The 15,853-nt window shown below is 50.6% G+C and overlaps 4 protein-coding genes across 4 annotated transcripts; 2 read left to right on the top strand and 2 right to left on the bottom strand.

Moving 5' to 3' along the window:
• Positions 1-271: 271 nt before the first annotated feature.
• On the top strand, positions 272-2,961 carry HD556DRAFT_1506735 (T-complex protein 11-domain-containing protein; the record flags this gene model as incomplete). The annotated part of the gene is made up of 4 exons (XM_041309038.1): positions 272-560; positions 588-689; positions 741-1,369; positions 1,423-2,961. 4 exons carry the CDS (start codon positions 272-274, stop codon positions 2,620-2,622), a joined length of 2,220 nt encoding a protein of 739 aa, XP_041154025.1. The 3' UTR covers positions 2,623-2,961.
• HD556DRAFT_1042783 (uncharacterized protein) lies at positions 2,556-4,595 on the bottom strand. Its single transcript, XM_041295968.1, has 8 exons — positions 4,178-4,595; positions 4,101-4,116; positions 3,763-4,009; positions 3,314-3,717; positions 2,932-3,234; positions 2,817-2,875; positions 2,648-2,745; positions 2,556-2,590 (listed from the first exon to the last, which is right to left on the bottom strand). The coding sequence occupies exons 1-5, from the start codon at positions 4,532-4,534 to the stop codon at positions 2,945-2,947; spliced, it is 1,314 nt and encodes a 437-aa protein (XP_041154024.1). The 5' UTR covers positions 4,535-4,595; the 3' UTR covers positions 2,556-2,590; positions 2,648-2,745; positions 2,817-2,875; positions 2,932-2,944.
• Positions 4,596-8,613: 4,018 nt separating this feature from the next.
• Positions 8,614-9,198, bottom strand: HD556DRAFT_1449545 (uncharacterized protein; the record flags this gene model as incomplete). Its single annotated transcript, XM_041307616.1, has 1 exon — positions 8,614-9,198. One exon carries the CDS (start codon positions 9,196-9,198, stop codon positions 8,614-8,616), a length of 585 nt encoding a protein of 194 aa, XP_041154023.1.
• Positions 9,199-14,355: 5,157 nt separating this feature from the next.
• Positions 14,356-15,363, top strand: HD556DRAFT_1506730 (uncharacterized protein; the record flags this gene model as incomplete). Its single annotated transcript, XM_041309037.1, has 3 exons — positions 14,356-14,508; positions 14,545-15,037; positions 15,092-15,363. The coding sequence occupies 3 exons, from the start codon at positions 14,356-14,358 to the stop codon at positions 15,310-15,312; spliced, it is 867 nt and encodes a 288-aa protein (XP_041154022.1). The 3' UTR covers positions 15,313-15,363.
• Between the last annotated feature and the right edge of the window lie 490 nt (positions 15,364-15,853).

Genomic DNA, 15,853 nt, shown 5'->3' with positions numbered 1-15,853 from the left:
AGACAGCGTGGTATACAGCTGGCCAAGCTTCGCGGTGTACGTCAGGTAAGTAGCATATGGCAGTTACATGTGTTCGCCCTGAGTTGCCTTTATAACGAAACCCATCATTTTTCACTAGTCGACTCCCTTTTTATCTCGAACCACCAGCATGAGCGATTTCGCCGGTCATCAACTCAACTGTAGAAAACGAAAACTCAAGAACGACAACGAGGATGAACAGATATCAGATTCAAAATCCAATGCAAATGACGATACTGGTACTTCTAGTATCATGATACTCGACCCAACTTATGCTCCTCGTCAACCACCACCTTCAATATCGACAGACCAAGCTGCACGTGCTGTATGGCCATCAGAACCCAATTCTCCCATACCGACACTCACAGAGACGAGGGCTAACAAGCGCCCAAGAGTCGATACCCACAATCTACAATCTTTTAAATCTCATAGGCGTTCAGCTATTAAGACTCCTTCATCACCTCTTACTCCCTGGCGAACTTCTTTCAGAAAAACGGAATCACGCCCTAATCATCTAGACCCTCACTGTACTGCTATCGATTGTTCTCCGCTACCCGTACACCCTCCAGTCGACTTATCATCTCCTCATATCCCCGCAATGCACCCCCTCATCAACAGACAGACACTCAAAGAACTTGATCTTGATTCTATCCTCCGTAATCCCCAACTTCGTCAGTTTTTATTATCAATTTAACTTATCATACATCTAATATATTCAACAGGACATGATCTTCTCTTTGACGCTGGTCTCCAGTTTCGTCCTACATCTGGTCGACGTAAACGCGATCTATCCGATAAATATTGGTCCGCTATTGCACAAGAACTCCAAACAGGCTGCACCTGCGTTTCCTTTGATCTTCAGTGGAAACCCCACGACCTCCTCTGCGTTTGCGCCCAAGGCCCTATACCACAAGTACCCAGCCTCACCTACTGCTCCCCTCTCCGAGCACTCACACTCCGCATGCCCTCCCGCATCCGTCACCTTCTCACAGAATTTCTTGAAGTATTACTCTTTGTCATACAACCCCTTACAAGCATGTGCGGCACCTACGCCAATCCTGCAACTCTCCAGACGCAAATCGAGCAACACGCAGCTCAGGCCGCTCATCTCAGATCACTATTTGATCCGGAGCTTATTCAGCAAGAGCTTCACCACCAACTCTTCGATCCATCAGGACTTTTCATCGTCATTGGCCAGACTCTTAAAAGCCACTGTGCCCCCATGCGCGATCGTCTCGTGGACGCTATGGTTGAAGCAGCCAAAGCTTGCGCCCCAGGCTGCGGTGGCAGTAAAGCGGACGCGGTCAAGGCGGTTCGCATGTGCCTCGATATATTGGAACTCATGAAACTGGCAAGTCTCTCCCAAACATTTTTCTTCCCTGTCCTGAAGACCTTCTGCTTTAGGATATTGCGAACCATCAATTACAAACCCTCCGCCCATTCCTCATAGAAACCGCGGGTCAATACGAGCTCAAGGCGTTCAAAGGCCGAAAGGGGGCAGGTGCCTCACTCGACCTCACCCGGAAATGGATACGAACGGCATACCACCACCTCATGTCCTCGTCCCACCCAATCCCACTCTCACTTCCCCATCCGTCCCACCCTTCCAACACCATAACTCTAAATTATCGCCAACTCCCACAAACGCAACAAATATACCTGAGCGTGCTCAGAGCGCTCACGGACCTCGTTTTTGAGCCACCTTGTGGCCCATCCCCCACGCCCGTTCCGCATTCTCACTCTCTCCAACGCGAACGCGTGTCGAAATCGAGCATACCATATCTCCCTTTATACCCCGAAACCACGTATTTGGACGGTGCACGTCTCTTGGTGTTATCTGGCGAAGCAGCGGACGCTACTGCTATGTACATGTTCCTTCTTTTGTTTCGGCAGCTGGCGTTTAGCGATCCTGACTCCAATGCTTGTGGCGATCCGAGTTCCAGGGTGGTTGTGACAGATGCCCATCTCGCTTCGCTTAAAAAGGAAATCCGAGATATTTCTTCGGGGCATCTTGGACATTGTTTTGCGCAGGTGAAGGGAGATAGTGATAGTGAGAGATGGGCAAAGGTCAGAGAGGATATTGTTTTGCAGATCGCTATGCGCGCGAAAGAGGCTCGTTCCCCTTCTACACTTTTGTCGAGTTCTCCACGGCCACGGAACCCAGAATCAGCATCAGAACCAGGGTCGGATTCTCAACCTCAATCGAGGGTCCTCGCTTCCGCACCAGACGAACGCATGCTCAAGCTAGCCGAGCGCTGGTCCGACACGAACATGCGTCCCAACTCGCCGCTGAGCACGCTGCTGCGCAAGAGGATCCGCGATGTTGTATTTAATCAAGTCGTGGCGCTCACTTTTCCTTCTGCTTCTTCACGCCATTCTGGCACGAGCACGAGCACGACGAGTCTAGGCAAGTCATCAAACTTTACATCCCTCGCCCCTCCTTCTGCGTTATCCTCGGGCATGGAGCCTCTCGCAGATGAGATTCGCTTACTCTCTGAACGACTCTCGAGGTTGGCTCATATCCATCTGGGGGTGTATCTTCCGTTGTATGAACAGGAGGAATTTTCCACGTCTGTTTTTTCTGATTTAGAATCCTGTAGCTAGTCTGTTGTACATTATACATACATACCTCCACCACCATCATTGTTCGGTTCCCACCCATCATCCTCCGGTTTCTTTCCACATTTCTTTTTTTTCATTCTTGACGAGCATTTGGGTTCAAAAAACCTACGTACATGATTGATACCTCTGACGAAATTGACGAAAGGACGAGGACGACCGCTGTGGCATTACCTTACCAATTAGCAGTGGATAATACCCCCATCCATCCCCCATTGTATCCCATCATTTCGAGGATCTAATGGATCGAATCAATGACAATGACAATGATGTGCTTTTTGATTAGATTAATACGATAGATTTGGATTCAGAATTTCCTGCGTTTCTTCGAGGGCTGGGTTCTTTCTTCGTCTAGAGTAGATCGTGTGCGCTTCTGTCCACTTCCACTTCCGATGCTGATGTTGTTAGAACCAGTGCTGATGCTGGCGTCCTTGGGGTTCGAGTGGGTGCGACCTGGAGCCGGAAACGGACGCGATTTCTTCTCCTTCTGACTCTGTTTCTTCTGCTTCTTTTCTATCGCTTTCTTTACTGCGCGCTTTCCTCCACTTGATGCGATGGCGTCGTATCGAGCTTTCATCAGCAATTCTTTTTTCTCGGCTGGATGCAAGGTGATTTGATCAGCATCAGTAGGCGAAGACGAAGACGAAAACAAAGAAAGGAAATGAAAGAAGCTTACCTGACTTCATCCACCACCCCGCCTTCCCCTTCTTCCTCTTCTCCCTCTCCTCCCTCCCAACCCTATCCAGCGCCTCCATCTCCACTTTCTCCCTCTTGTCCCTATTGACACTACTCTCAGCCCTCTTCACCGCAAGCTCCAGTCTTCCAACTTCCCGCTCTCGTGCTGCGCGCAGTTCTTTTGGGGAGTTTAAGAGCAGCTTTCGCGCGAGGCTAAGGTTAGAGCGGAGGGTGCTGAGTTCAGAGGTGTGGAGCGTGGAGAGGAATGTATAATGAGATTTGAACTTTTGGGGGTCATAGGTGCCTGTTATGTGCAGGAAACGGGGGTCTCGGGGTATGGGTGCTTTGGATTCGATGACTGTTCGTCGACGGGTGACGGGGCGTTTAGAGGTTATTTCGGTAGGGCTGTGCGGGGTGAGATGAGTGTGTGGGTGATGGGAGGGTGCTTACGCATGCTTGCTAGATCTTTTGGCGAGGTCTTTACGCGGTTTTGAGGGTTTATCTAGGGGTTCTTTGTCTTTGTCTTTGTCTTTGTCTTTGGCCGTAGTTAATCGTGGGCGTTCGTCGTCGGTTGGACATGCGTCTTCTTCCGATGGTGCGTCAGACTCGGACTCCGATTCGGAATCGCTTAGAGCACGGGATTGGGAGAGGGTGCGCTGGGCCTTGCGCAGCATTCCTAGAGGCAGAGAAGACAGATCTAGAGACAGAATTAAAATATAACTAGGATTAGTCAATTGCATATCGACGAGTGCAGGTACTTGTAGATATGGAATGAAACTCGTACGCACCATCCTCGAGAGACCGCTTCGGAGTAATGAGCGCAATCAGTAAGTCTGCACAACACGAAAGCAAAATGAGAGCGAACCAGATCTCGGGAGGGTTTCCCGGGAATAGCATTAGTGTTCTCGTCGTCTGTTTCCTCTTCTGAGAGTCCCGCGCTGTTTTCATCTACCACATCCGCCCATTGTACCACCCGAGGCGCATCCACGTCGTCGTCATCCTCATTGCCCTGGGCATCATCGGCACTCTCGTCAGAAACGCTCTCCGAGCTGCCATCTAACTCAGGTCCCGCTTCAGACTCAGAGACTGGATGATGGTGCTGGTGCTCGTCTTCTGTAAGTCCATCATGATGAACGAACTTTTGTTGCGTGCGCCGTAGGGCTGATTTTAGTGGTTTGGTGCGGTATTGGAGGTTTGTCGGTAATCCATTCTTGTGAGGCATGTCTAGGGTTATCCTTGCAACTGTGGCTGGGGGGAAGTCGGGAGTCGGACGTTGCAGGGATTTTGCGATAGTGCACAGCCACACTCAGTCTTGAACTTGTTTGAACTTTGAAGAGCTTAGTGGAACCTATGGTATAGTACTCCACTGAGTTCCGCGAACTGTTCATGTTTTTCTGCAACGATATCATATCGCCAAATATCTCATCTCCTGATATAGGAAAGGAATGTGAATTCATCGGACCAAGTGGATGGCTCGGTCGGACACTGATACCATTTGGTCTTTATCGCAGTACCTTCCACCAGGCTGGACCCAACATACGGATGGTGTAGGTCGTGCATTTCAGATATTTGACACGACTCGGCCATTCAAAGGCGGTACGGTACCTGCATGACTTGTATTAAGCGATTCGCTGATTTCTCCATCAAGTATATGTGTCAATTTGATGAACATGCGGTGTATAGCGTTGGATTTATTCAATATGAAGAGACTGCGATACATTTCAAGCCTTTGTATTGTTTGAGACTTGGATGGGTGTTATCGAGATTACAGCAACTAACGAGACTAACTCTATGTCACGATAGCTATGGCATGCTGGCGTGATGATCTTTGAATATTTTCAAATCATTGTGTGAGCCTTGAAATACTCAGTGCTTCGACAATGTTGACTTGGACTTGACTTGGACGCATTCAAATGTAGCACGCAGATGTATTTCAATCGCTGGGTTCCTCATGTGTATGTGCTTAATGCTTCCTTTGGCTTCCAAGAACTCATTACCGAGGGCACGGACAGTCTCACGAGGAGTCTCAACATAATTTTGTGAACTTTGTATCACTACTTCGCTCGATACGGGAGTGGCCAACGTTGAATGTTAAGCGCTCCGGGAGGGGTGATAGAGCGCCCTCGCCCCTATTCGTGTGGGTATGAATTCAAATGCTGGGCCAATCTCGGACAAGACGCAACAGGCTACAACCCATTCCATAGCCCCATGCTACTACTGACAGCATCGTTACAGCTCGCTCCCCTTTTTGCCGACCACGTGTACTGCGTGACGTGGATGACTGGACGGCCAGAATATTGATCCGTCGTGTGTTCACAGTGGAGTTTATGTAAGTTGCTTATTAAAAAAAGTGAGCTGATGCCATCACTGGTCGGAGATTTGGTCGACAGTCCCTTTACTAGTGAACCTAATCACAACATTCAGTCTTACTCGGACTCAGCGCACTAGTAAAGGGTCGCGTGGGCATCACGACCCTGCTTGCCCCTATTTTTCCCTACACTATAGGATTTCACCTCGTTGCCCTGTCACTATCTAGAAACCGCATGCAGCTGCTCACGCTTCCGGTTTGTTGATATCTGAGGCCAGTCCTAAATTGTGATGGGCACGTTTATGAACTACTCACGATCATATCTGTAATGACGGCAAGAAAGTAATTGCATGTGCCAATATGCCACCCACCCTGGGATACGCAGGGACGAGACCGTGGCTTCGCCGTAAATATTAGCTGTTTTCATTGGCGATGTGCATGGTCACTGACGTTTGTTTCAAGCACCTTTGTACCAACGAGGCGAAAGCGATGCACCAAGACTCGGTCCCTTTGGTGTTTTTCACATGAAGAAATTTGCCTGTCTCCGTCGTGAGATCCTTCGAAGTCAGGGAAATAATATATATTCTATCTTTCACAGTCACGGGGCGCGGCCAATCCAACTCGACGCCTTGCTAGAGATCTCGCACTAGATATCTACAATGTCTGAGGCTTTGAGGAAGCATCGGGTTGTAGACCGTTCCAAGGCTACTCCATGCACTTGCATTAGACTCGCGGTAGTTGGGGTATTTGATCAAGCGTGGATAAGTAAAACGCAGTCGGCGGTGGTAAGTACAACTGGCTGAACAATAAAAACAACACATGGGCTGGTCACCAGTCTACACATGGGTGGGTACCCGTCCCCTCCTGTCCCCCCTAGGGGTATGCTATATTTGGTAATCTTTGCAGTACCAGCACAGACGAACATGTATTGCCGGACACCCCAGGCATCGTACAGACCTAAGCATATATGACTTTTAGATTCAAAAAAATCATTTTGTCTTCTGAGAGCTGGTACTGCATATGTCATTGCAAAAGCAATCTGCCTCGGGAGCATCAAGCAAACCAACACATTCAAAATAAAACTATCGAAAAGGGAACCAGCCGCGCGCGGTGATATAAGCACGTTGAAACAGGACAAGTACTCATTTATCGCAGCTGCATTGGACCATGTCCCGAATTCCGGCCTTTGACTCCAGCAAAATTCATCTTGTGGATCAGGAGCTGTTTTGGCACCCAAGGTTACGCAAACAAGGGTCCCACCCCTCCACAACCCCTCTTTTCTCATGTTCTGCATTTCCAGAGAGGGTAGCTTGCATGGGCGACCACCCACTTATCCCCGAGTCACGGATCATTCTGCAACTGGTTACTGCATCATGATAGCTCGAAGATAACTTCATCACAGTGAGTTCTTCCTAGAGCAGTCACTTCGTCAAGTTGCAATCTCGAACGCTAGGTGCGAGAGACTGCGAGTGGTGGAGATCAAGTACTGGTGCATTATGATCATGTGACAAAGCACGTGCAACAAGACAACACGCGTATGAGAGAGTAGTGGTGGTCCTTTGTACACTTGCCCGACTGAATCGACATCAAGCTAGTTGGTCATTAGACTCATTTCAACCGATTAGTCTGAGCATCGAGAATCACACTCAGTCAGTATTCACACGTTAAGTGGAGGAAGAGCCCTCTTCAGCAGAAAGCTGCAGAACCATGTCGATAACATCTGGAACTAATCATCCGGTGGCCATGTCAGTTTGAGTAGAAATGCGCACACGTCCAGTACACCGTGCAGGTTCAACTCAGTACAGGATATATAAAAAGGGATTACTCTGGTACAGAAAAGAGGGGCTTCGGCATCCTGTGTGCCCTCCATTCCCGAGACCGATAAAAGAATAACAAATTACATGTGCCACCCGTCCTGAAATTCGATGGCTTGAACGGTATATATGCGGCACGAGACAAGACTGTGGCTATACAACAAACATTAGTTGCTTTCATTGGCAATATGCGTAGTCACTTACGTTTTGGTTCATGAACCTTTGTACCAACGAGGCGGGCCTTTCTTCTGCAGCACCTCCTTCAAAGCCTTGTATTTTTCCTCCGATGGCGCAGTGGCAGGTAGCCTTTCTGAGAGGGTATTGTTCGAGGCGAAAGCGATACACCAAAACCCGATACCTTTGGCGGTTTTCACATGACGCAGTTTGGCACAGCGGGAAACGCCTGTCTCCGTCATGAGATCCCTCGAGATCAGGAGAATCATATCCGACTTTTCTGCCGCGGTCACGGGGCGGGGAAACCCCAAATCAACGCCTCGCTGGTACATCCACTCATTTCGCACTAGGTATCCACAGTATTTGACCATAACTACGACCCCTGATGAAGAAGCGTTAGCTTGCAAAGGTGGTTCCGATATGACTGTATTTACTTGCCTTGGATTCGCGATAATTAACACTGAGCAGCAACTTGAACCAAGCCCTTTTATATAGGCTGTCATGTGACAAGGCACGTGCTTCCAAACAGACAATGCCGCGCAAGCCTGTGGACTGTGGCGAACAACTGATACAACAACACATTAGCGATCACCGCATCGGCGTGTTCCACCATTGTTCCTATCCCCTTTGGTTTCTCGAGCCACAGATCGATCTTCTTGTTGTTTTCAGGTGCGAGCGGACGAGTTCAGATGGAGCTAATAACGAAAACGATCTCAGTACTTGGGACAAGACTCTTTGTATATTTGGTATATGTACCTAATAACGAAAACGCTACGAGAAACGTTAGCTACGTGTTCGTCGTGTCGTGCAACTAATGGTACTCACATCTCAGTACTTGGGACAAGACTGAGATGCGTCTATGTATAGGGATCCGCACGGGTATACCCTGGGGTGTCGGGGACCTGACCCGCACCCGCACCCGGCAAAAACCCGTACCCGCTCTGACGGGTACGGGTTTTCGGCGGGTACAACAAGCTCAGACCCGTACCCACACCCGTGCAGGGTTTACCCGCGGGTACCATAGGTATCACCACCAGTGCTTAGCACATATGTCCAGCACACGTCAGCGAATGCTGACGTGACTCGAACATATGTGGATGGCACAAGAAGGAGGAGTGGAGGCACGGTCGAGGATGGTGGCGTCGGCATCGTGGATGGTGGCGTTGGTGTCGTGGATGGTGGCGTTGGTGTGAAAGCTGGTGGTGGTGCGAGTGCTGGGCGCACAAAGATAGGCGCTGGCGACGTGATGCGTATGACGTCGTTGTTGTTGCTGGGGGTAGAGTCTTCAATGTGAGTACTCACTTTCAGCGTGCCCAAAGTCTCGTCTCCTCGAGTTCCTCTTTCCTCCTTCATCTCTATACCATCCCTTCTCCCTTCCTCGATTCTCTTGTCCTTTCGTCTTCGCGTGTCGTCCGCGTGTGTTTGCATCGCGTCAACACTTGTTGACGCGTTTCGGGCGCGCGCGCTGTGAACGTGGAGTTGGTGGACTTGGGAAGGCGCGTTAGGTGCCGGTGTTGGTGGTGGTGCCGGTTGTAGCGTGCACGCGGGAAGTATGGCGTCCGCTATTACTGATGCAGGAGGTGCTACCATTTATGGAAGGCACGGGTATAGCTGGGGTACGGGTAAGAGCGCGGGTCTTAGAATCCCGACCCGTACCCGTACCCCAGTAGTACCCGTACCCGTGACCTGCGCGGGTTACCCGTACCCGTGCAGATCCCTATCTATGTATCTGACTCGAACTATAAGGTAAAACACGTAGGAACATATATTAATCAGAGACAGGAAAAATAAGGGAGGGCACGAGCCGCTGTCAACGCGCGCTCGTCCGTTTCCGCTTTAGCATGCGCTCGTACCTCATGCATCGGATTCATCGGCCTTCGTCTGTTCGTAACTCGACACTCCCCCTCGAGTGCAAGCTAAGCTCATCTGACCCCGGAGGTTCTGTAAACGAGGGCGAGGCATTGCCTTTGTAAAGGCATCTGCAATGTTGTGCTCCGTCGGGCAATAGAACAATGCAAATGTGCCATCCTTGATGTGCGCACGAATGAAGTGATACCGGATGGATATGTGTTTGGTACGAGATTGAAATTTCCCGTTCGAAGCAAGAGCGATGGCGGCTTGGTTATCGCAGTAGACGGGGGTGGGGAGACCTGGAGACTCATACAGTTCTTCAGTGAGGTACTGTAGGTATAGTAGCTCTCGGGCGACAGTGGTTAGCGCGATATACTCTGCCTCGGCAGTAGATAAAGCGATCAATGGCTGCTTACGTGCGCTCCAAGCAACGGGGCCCCCATTCAACATTACGACGTATCCTGACATTGAATGCCGATGAGGCTGGGACGCCCAGTCCGCATCTACGAACGCCTCGAGGCCAGCATCTGTGGAGCCAAGGGTGAGTTCGAAGTGGGCTGTGGCTTTTAGGTAGCGCATGACACGCTTTGCAGCTTCCCAATGAGCTTTGCCAGGGTTTCGCATGAATTGCGAGAGGGTAGCGACAGCGAAGGAGATGTCTGGGCGGGTGCTGGTGGCTGCATACATGATTGAGCCAATAGCTCGTTGGTAAGGCACATCGCACATGGCTTGAAGCTCAGTGTGCGTGGAAGGACATTGGTCTGAGGACAGTACCGTCCCAGGTTCCATCGGCGTTTGCGCGGATTTCGCGTCAGTGAGGTAGAAGCGCTCTAGGATGGTATCAATATAAGCTTTTTGCGAGAGGGAAATGGTGCGTCCTGATCGGTCGCGAGTGACTTTCAAGCCTAATAGCCAGTTCAATTCTCCAAGATCCGTGATCTCAAAGAACTCGCGAAGCTGGGATTTGAAATGCTGGATGTGTGAGGTATGGGAGGAGGTTACTGCCATATCGTCGACGGATACGGTGACGACCGTGTGTTCCTGCGGGGTGTGCTTAAAGTAAACAGCTTGGTCAACCTGCGAGCGACTGAATCCAATTCTCGAGAAAACACCGGCCAGTTCTTCCGCCCACTCAAACCCTGCTTGCTTTAACCCCGGCAGACTTCTCCTCAACTTCAGAACCTTTCCTTCCTGCCCTCTTCTCAAGTAGCCAGGCGGCGCCCTCATGTAAATCTCTTCCTGGACATCCGCATATAAGTACGCACTTTTGATATCCACTTGATGGATTTCCCAGTCGAGCTTCGCGGCCATAGCGAGGACGGTTCTGATGGTGGCCATGTTGCATGTGGGTGCAAACATCTCAAAATAGTCGACGCCGTATTGTTGTCGCTGCCCATTTGCAACGAGGCGTGCGCGGAGTTTGAGCTTTTCGCCGTCCGGTCCGCGTTTAGTGGCGAGGACGTAGTGACATGGGATGACGTTCGCGTCACGTGGTAAGTCGGTAACTTCCCAAGTGCCGAGTTTCTCCAATTGGCTGATTTCATAATCAATAGCCTCTTGCCATTCTGCACCGTCTTGACCGTTCAGCGCCTGCTGCAACGAGGGCTCTGGGTGCACTGCAGCCATAGCGTACTGGTGAGTAATGTCCTCCTCATCTGCCGGTACTGACTCTTCTTCTTCCAGCTTTTGAATTTCGGCTGCAAGATTAGCGCGCTCCCCCTCATTGAGGGCGGTATAATAACCTGGCGGTGGGCGTACTCTGGTAGACTGTGGAGCTGCAGGAGGTTCTGGTGGCGGGTTGTGGGTTCTTGGAGGGGTGGTGGGCGCCGGTATGTGGGTTCTTGGAGGTGACTGATTTGCTGATGAGTCCTGGGCGCTGCCTTTTGTGACGACTTTTGTGACGACAGGGTTAGACTCCCCCTCGACCGGGACTCCATTAGCGACATCAACCGACTCAGGTATGAAGGTGACATTACGCTCAACCGAAACGCGCCTCTTACCCTCCCAATAGATGCGATAGCCCTTACTCTGGGCATCAACCCCTACAAACAAGCCTTCTTCGGCCCTAGGCTCCAACTTGCCAGCTCCCTCCACATGGACAAGGACTCGGCTGCCAAATTCGTGGGCAGATGAGAGATCGGGCCGTTCATTATGGACGAGTGTGTATGGCGTGTGGCCCGGTATGGACCTGGAAGGTAGCCTATTCTTTAGCCACACAGCGTAACCAACTGACTCTGCCCATAGGAACTTCGGCAGGTCCCGCGCAATCAACATGGCACGTGCATGCTCCACGAGTGTCCGGTTCAGGCGTTCAGCCACACCATTCTGCTGCAGGGAATCATGGACCGTCAGCTGCCGGGTAATGCCACGCTCCTTCAAGTAGGCGTCAAACTCTGCACTGAGGTATTCGCCTCCTCGATCGGACCGAAGGGTTTTGATACGAAGTCCATCGTTCTGTGTGGTAAGTCGCACTTCGTATTGTTTGAACGCTTCTAATGCCTCGCTTTTGTGCCTCAGGAATGCCACTTGGGTCTCACGGGAGTAATCGTCGGTAAAGCTCATATAGTAGCTGGAGCCGGACAGACTCATGGTCTGGGCAGGTCCCCAAAGATCGGTATGTACCAACTCCCCGTACGCCGTCGTACGTTTCGTGCTTTCCTTCGCAAACGGCTGATGGGCAGATTTTGCCTTCGTACAGGCCTCGCAGAATTCCTCGGCAGACGTGGCGTCAAGGTTGATACCGTTGACAAGTCCCTTCGTGACAGCGTGCCTTACTGCAGACTGTGATATGTGGCCAAGGGCCTTATGGACGGCATGTACGGTGAGTTTTCCTGCTGCCAGGTTCGCATGATGCTTAGCCTGTGCAGCCACACTGTATAGGCCATCTACTTGGGGAATGGTCGCAATGACAGTGCGTTTGGGCCCGGCGGAGAGTATCCTGCACATTCGGTCCTCGAAATGGACTGCCATACCCCCTGCCGTTATACGATTAGTCGATATAAGGGTAAATGCCATTTTTGGGGCATAGAGAGCGTTCTGGAGGGTTACAGTCGTTCGCTCTTTCCCATTGGGTAAGTCCAGCTTTACACTGCCTCTTCCTACGGCACTGATAACTGAGCCATCGGCCGTATGCACATCCTGTGGCTCTATCTCGACGAAGTCGAGAAATTTGGCTCTGTCAGGGCAGAAGTGAGAAGTGGCGCCTGAATCAACGATGGCGCTGCGACGAGCAACAGGTACGTCAAACTGCTTTGCAACAGTGGCTAGATCTGACGTAGCGAATGCGTAGTTGGTCGCGCTGTCTGCCTCGGATGTATTAGCTGCGTTGGCGCCCTCTTTTGGCGTGCGTCCAGGCCTCTTCTGACGTTGATTCGGCCCTTGGCCCTCTTTTCCGCCTCCAGGCCTCCAACAGTCCGTTTTGTAATGGCCTTTTCTCTCACAATTGAAGCAGGTAACGTCCGCATTCTCTTTGCTTGTGCCCCCAGACTTTTTACCTCTCCCAGGAGCAGACTTGGCTACAAGAGCCGAATTTCCACTCTTCTTGGAGCCACGCTTATCCGTCAACAGACGGTGCTCGTACTCCTCACTGATCACTGTGATGAGTTCATTCGACGTGAGTGGTGTCTGCGTTATCCTGGCTGCAGCGCTGATGGACGACAGAATGGGTCTATATGACTCTGGCAACGAGCCCAAAAGGATGGCATGGAAATCGCGATCTTCAATGGACGTTCCCATCCCGGCCAGGGACTCTCGCAGCCTCAAGAGCTCGGCGAAATGCGCCTTGACGTCGCCGTTCTCCTCGCAGCGTAAGTCCTGCAGGCGTCTTCGTAGGTCTACCTGCACTAATTCCGTCTTTCCTTCGTGGATTTGACAGATTTCGGTCCATATGCTCGACGCGCTGTCGAGCTTCTGGACTCGTAGCAGCATCCTATCAGTTATTGTGCTGAAGACGTGCTGCCTAACAAGTGAGTCTTTCTGGTAGAATTCATCTAGCTTCTCATCGACCTCCTCTATCTCCGTTTGCGTAGGAGTCGAGCCATCCGATTTCCTCACTGCGCCCGTGGTCGCATCTACCTTGAAAGGTATCGGTTTGATTGCCCGGCCGTCCACATAACGCATCAGACCTCGCGCGCCAATTGCCGTCAACATGCGTTCCTTGTAGGTTATCCAATTAGTGCCGTCCTCGGCTAACTTTGGTATGTTGAATAGGTTCGAATTGGTGGTGGGGAGCGTGGTGTCCATTGCCGGTTCAGGGCTCATAACCTGTTGTTTTCAGGTGCGAGCGGACGAGTTCAGATGGAGCTAATAACGAAAACGATCTCAGTACTTGGGACAAGACTCTTTGTATATTTGGTATATGTACCTAATAACGAAAACGCTACGAGAAACGTTAGCTACGTGTTCGTCGTGTCGTGCAACTAATGGTACTCACATCTCAGTACTTGGGACAAGACTGAGATGCGTCTATGTATCTGACTCGAACTATAAGGTAAAACGCGTAGGAACATATATTAATCAGAGACAGGAAAAATAAGGGAGGGCACGAGCCGCTGTCAACGCGCGCTCGTCCGTTTCCGCTTTAGCATGCGCTCGTACCTCATGCATCGGATTCATCGGCCTTCGTCTGTTCGTAACTCGACACTTCTATGCCCTCTGTTGAGAATACTCACCACATCATGATTGAATCGTCATGACCACTATGAGAATGATAAACAGCGCCGCTGACTCCTGAGCGCTCGAGCAATCACATTTGTTTTCTGTCGCTCGAAATTTTTACAATGGCATCCTTGCATTGTTCTCTGCAAGGATTCGATTCCGAAGTCCGTGCTACGTATATATATATCATGCAACACATTGCACCACTCCGAGTCATCTGTGGTCACCTACTGATTCACGATGCCCCCTCGTATTCCTCCTGCGGCAAGAAATAATGCAGTGGTGCAATACAAAGCCATTTTGGCGACCTCTCTCGCGTTCTCGCGCACCCTCAACTCTAGGAATATCGAATTTCATTGGTATCCACTGTGGAATCAAATACTCTATGAACTAGTGGCAGACATCCCAAATTTAGTCCTCGCGCCTTAGTTCCCTGTTTGGTTTGTGCCGGATGATGACGAGGATGACGAGGATGAAAATGATGGTGATGATCCCGAGGAAATCATACAGCCGCCTGAAGAACAGCCTACTAAGGAAGCTCCAGAAAACCAAGACAACCACAACGAGGACGAGGACGACGAAGCGGCTGAGGCAGCGGCGGGCGATATTTCTTTCGCATCAACCGTCCCGCAGAAGAACGCTGAAGGGGTCAACGTGGATTTTGTGATTCTGCATCTTAAGGCAGTGGCTCAGCCACAGCCTGAGTTGGAAACTCGCTATGGAGGGTGGAGGATTACTGCAGCGAGTGTCGGACTTCTCGTTGAAGTGAAGCGATTCGTGAGTAGGAGTCTGGCAGGTGAAAATCAAACCACGGAGATTCTTTCGCGGATCCTGGAAGCTTGCAGTGACCTGATCGACCAGGCAGCATGCGTATTTATCCAGAATCCGAACACGGATTCCGTATTGGCCATTGCGGCTGCAGGTATTTGTTCATTACCATCTATTTACGGTACATGTCATGACTATCATATTACAGGCCCATATTGGCGTAGCGCTACAATTCGTCCAATCAACGTCCGTAAGGCCATGCATCGTATTTCTGCAAAGGATCCGAATTACCAAGCCCCTGGCGAACAACGCCCTGACAAGGACATCCACTGGAATGACATTCTTCGCGTTGATCTCCCGCGCTCTAGAGACCGGTTGCAGACGATCTACAGGAGTTTAAAGAAACTGGGTGTCATGGATGTAGTTTGACATTGCACTGATATGCATAAATACTGGATTGATAGTCAAATTTGAATATCGAATGGACGCACTTACGAACTACTCACGATCATGCTCGAGTCCAGAATAATGGCAATAAGATGCATGCACCCGCCCTGGGATTTGAGGCCTGAGGGCTTGGACACAGGTCGCGAATGCGACGAAACTGAGTTCGCAGTAAACACTAGTTGTTTTCATTGGCGACGTGCATAGTCACTAACGTTTTGTTTCAAGAACCTTTGTACCGGGCCTTTCTTCTACAGCACCTCCTTCAAAGCCTTGTATTTTTTCTTTGACGGCGCTTTGGATGGTAACCTTTCCGAAAAAGGATCGTTCGAGGCGAGAGTAATGCACCTAGACTCAGTCCCCTTGGTAGTTTTCACATGGCGAAATTTGGTGTAGCAGTAACCACTTGTCTCCGTCATGAGATCCCTCGAAGCCAGGGAAATGATATACATTCTGTCCTGTACGGTTACGGGGCGCGATGACCCCAAACAACGCCTCGCTGGAACCACCACTCATCTCACACTAG

Source organism: Suillus plorans, assembly GCF_016647745.1.
Source record: "Suillus plorans strain S12 chromosome Unknown HD556scaffold_90, whole genome shotgun sequence".
NCBI lineage: Eukaryota > Fungi > Basidiomycota > Agaricomycetes > Boletales > Suillaceae > Suillus > Suillus plorans.
Note: the sequence above shows the minus strand (reverse complement) of the source record. Positions and strands in the feature narration are given on the sequence as shown.

What these genes read in the sequence shown, in the direction of transcription:
- HD556DRAFT_1042783 (XM_041295968.1), bottom strand. Translation starts at nt 4,534, where the DNA reads ATGCCTCACAAGAATGGATTACCGACAAACCTCCAATACCGCACCAAA. An exon ending in AAAAGATCTAGCAAGCATGC is followed by an intron (nt 3,718 to 3,762) that starts GTAAGCACCCTC and finishes CACCCCGCACAG; the next exon opens with CCCTACCGAAATAACCTCTA. An exon ending in GGGGTGGTGGATGAAGTCAG is followed by an intron (nt 3,235 to 3,313) that starts GTAAGCTTCTTT and finishes CCTTGCATCCAG; the next exon opens with CCGAGAAAAAAGAATTGCTG.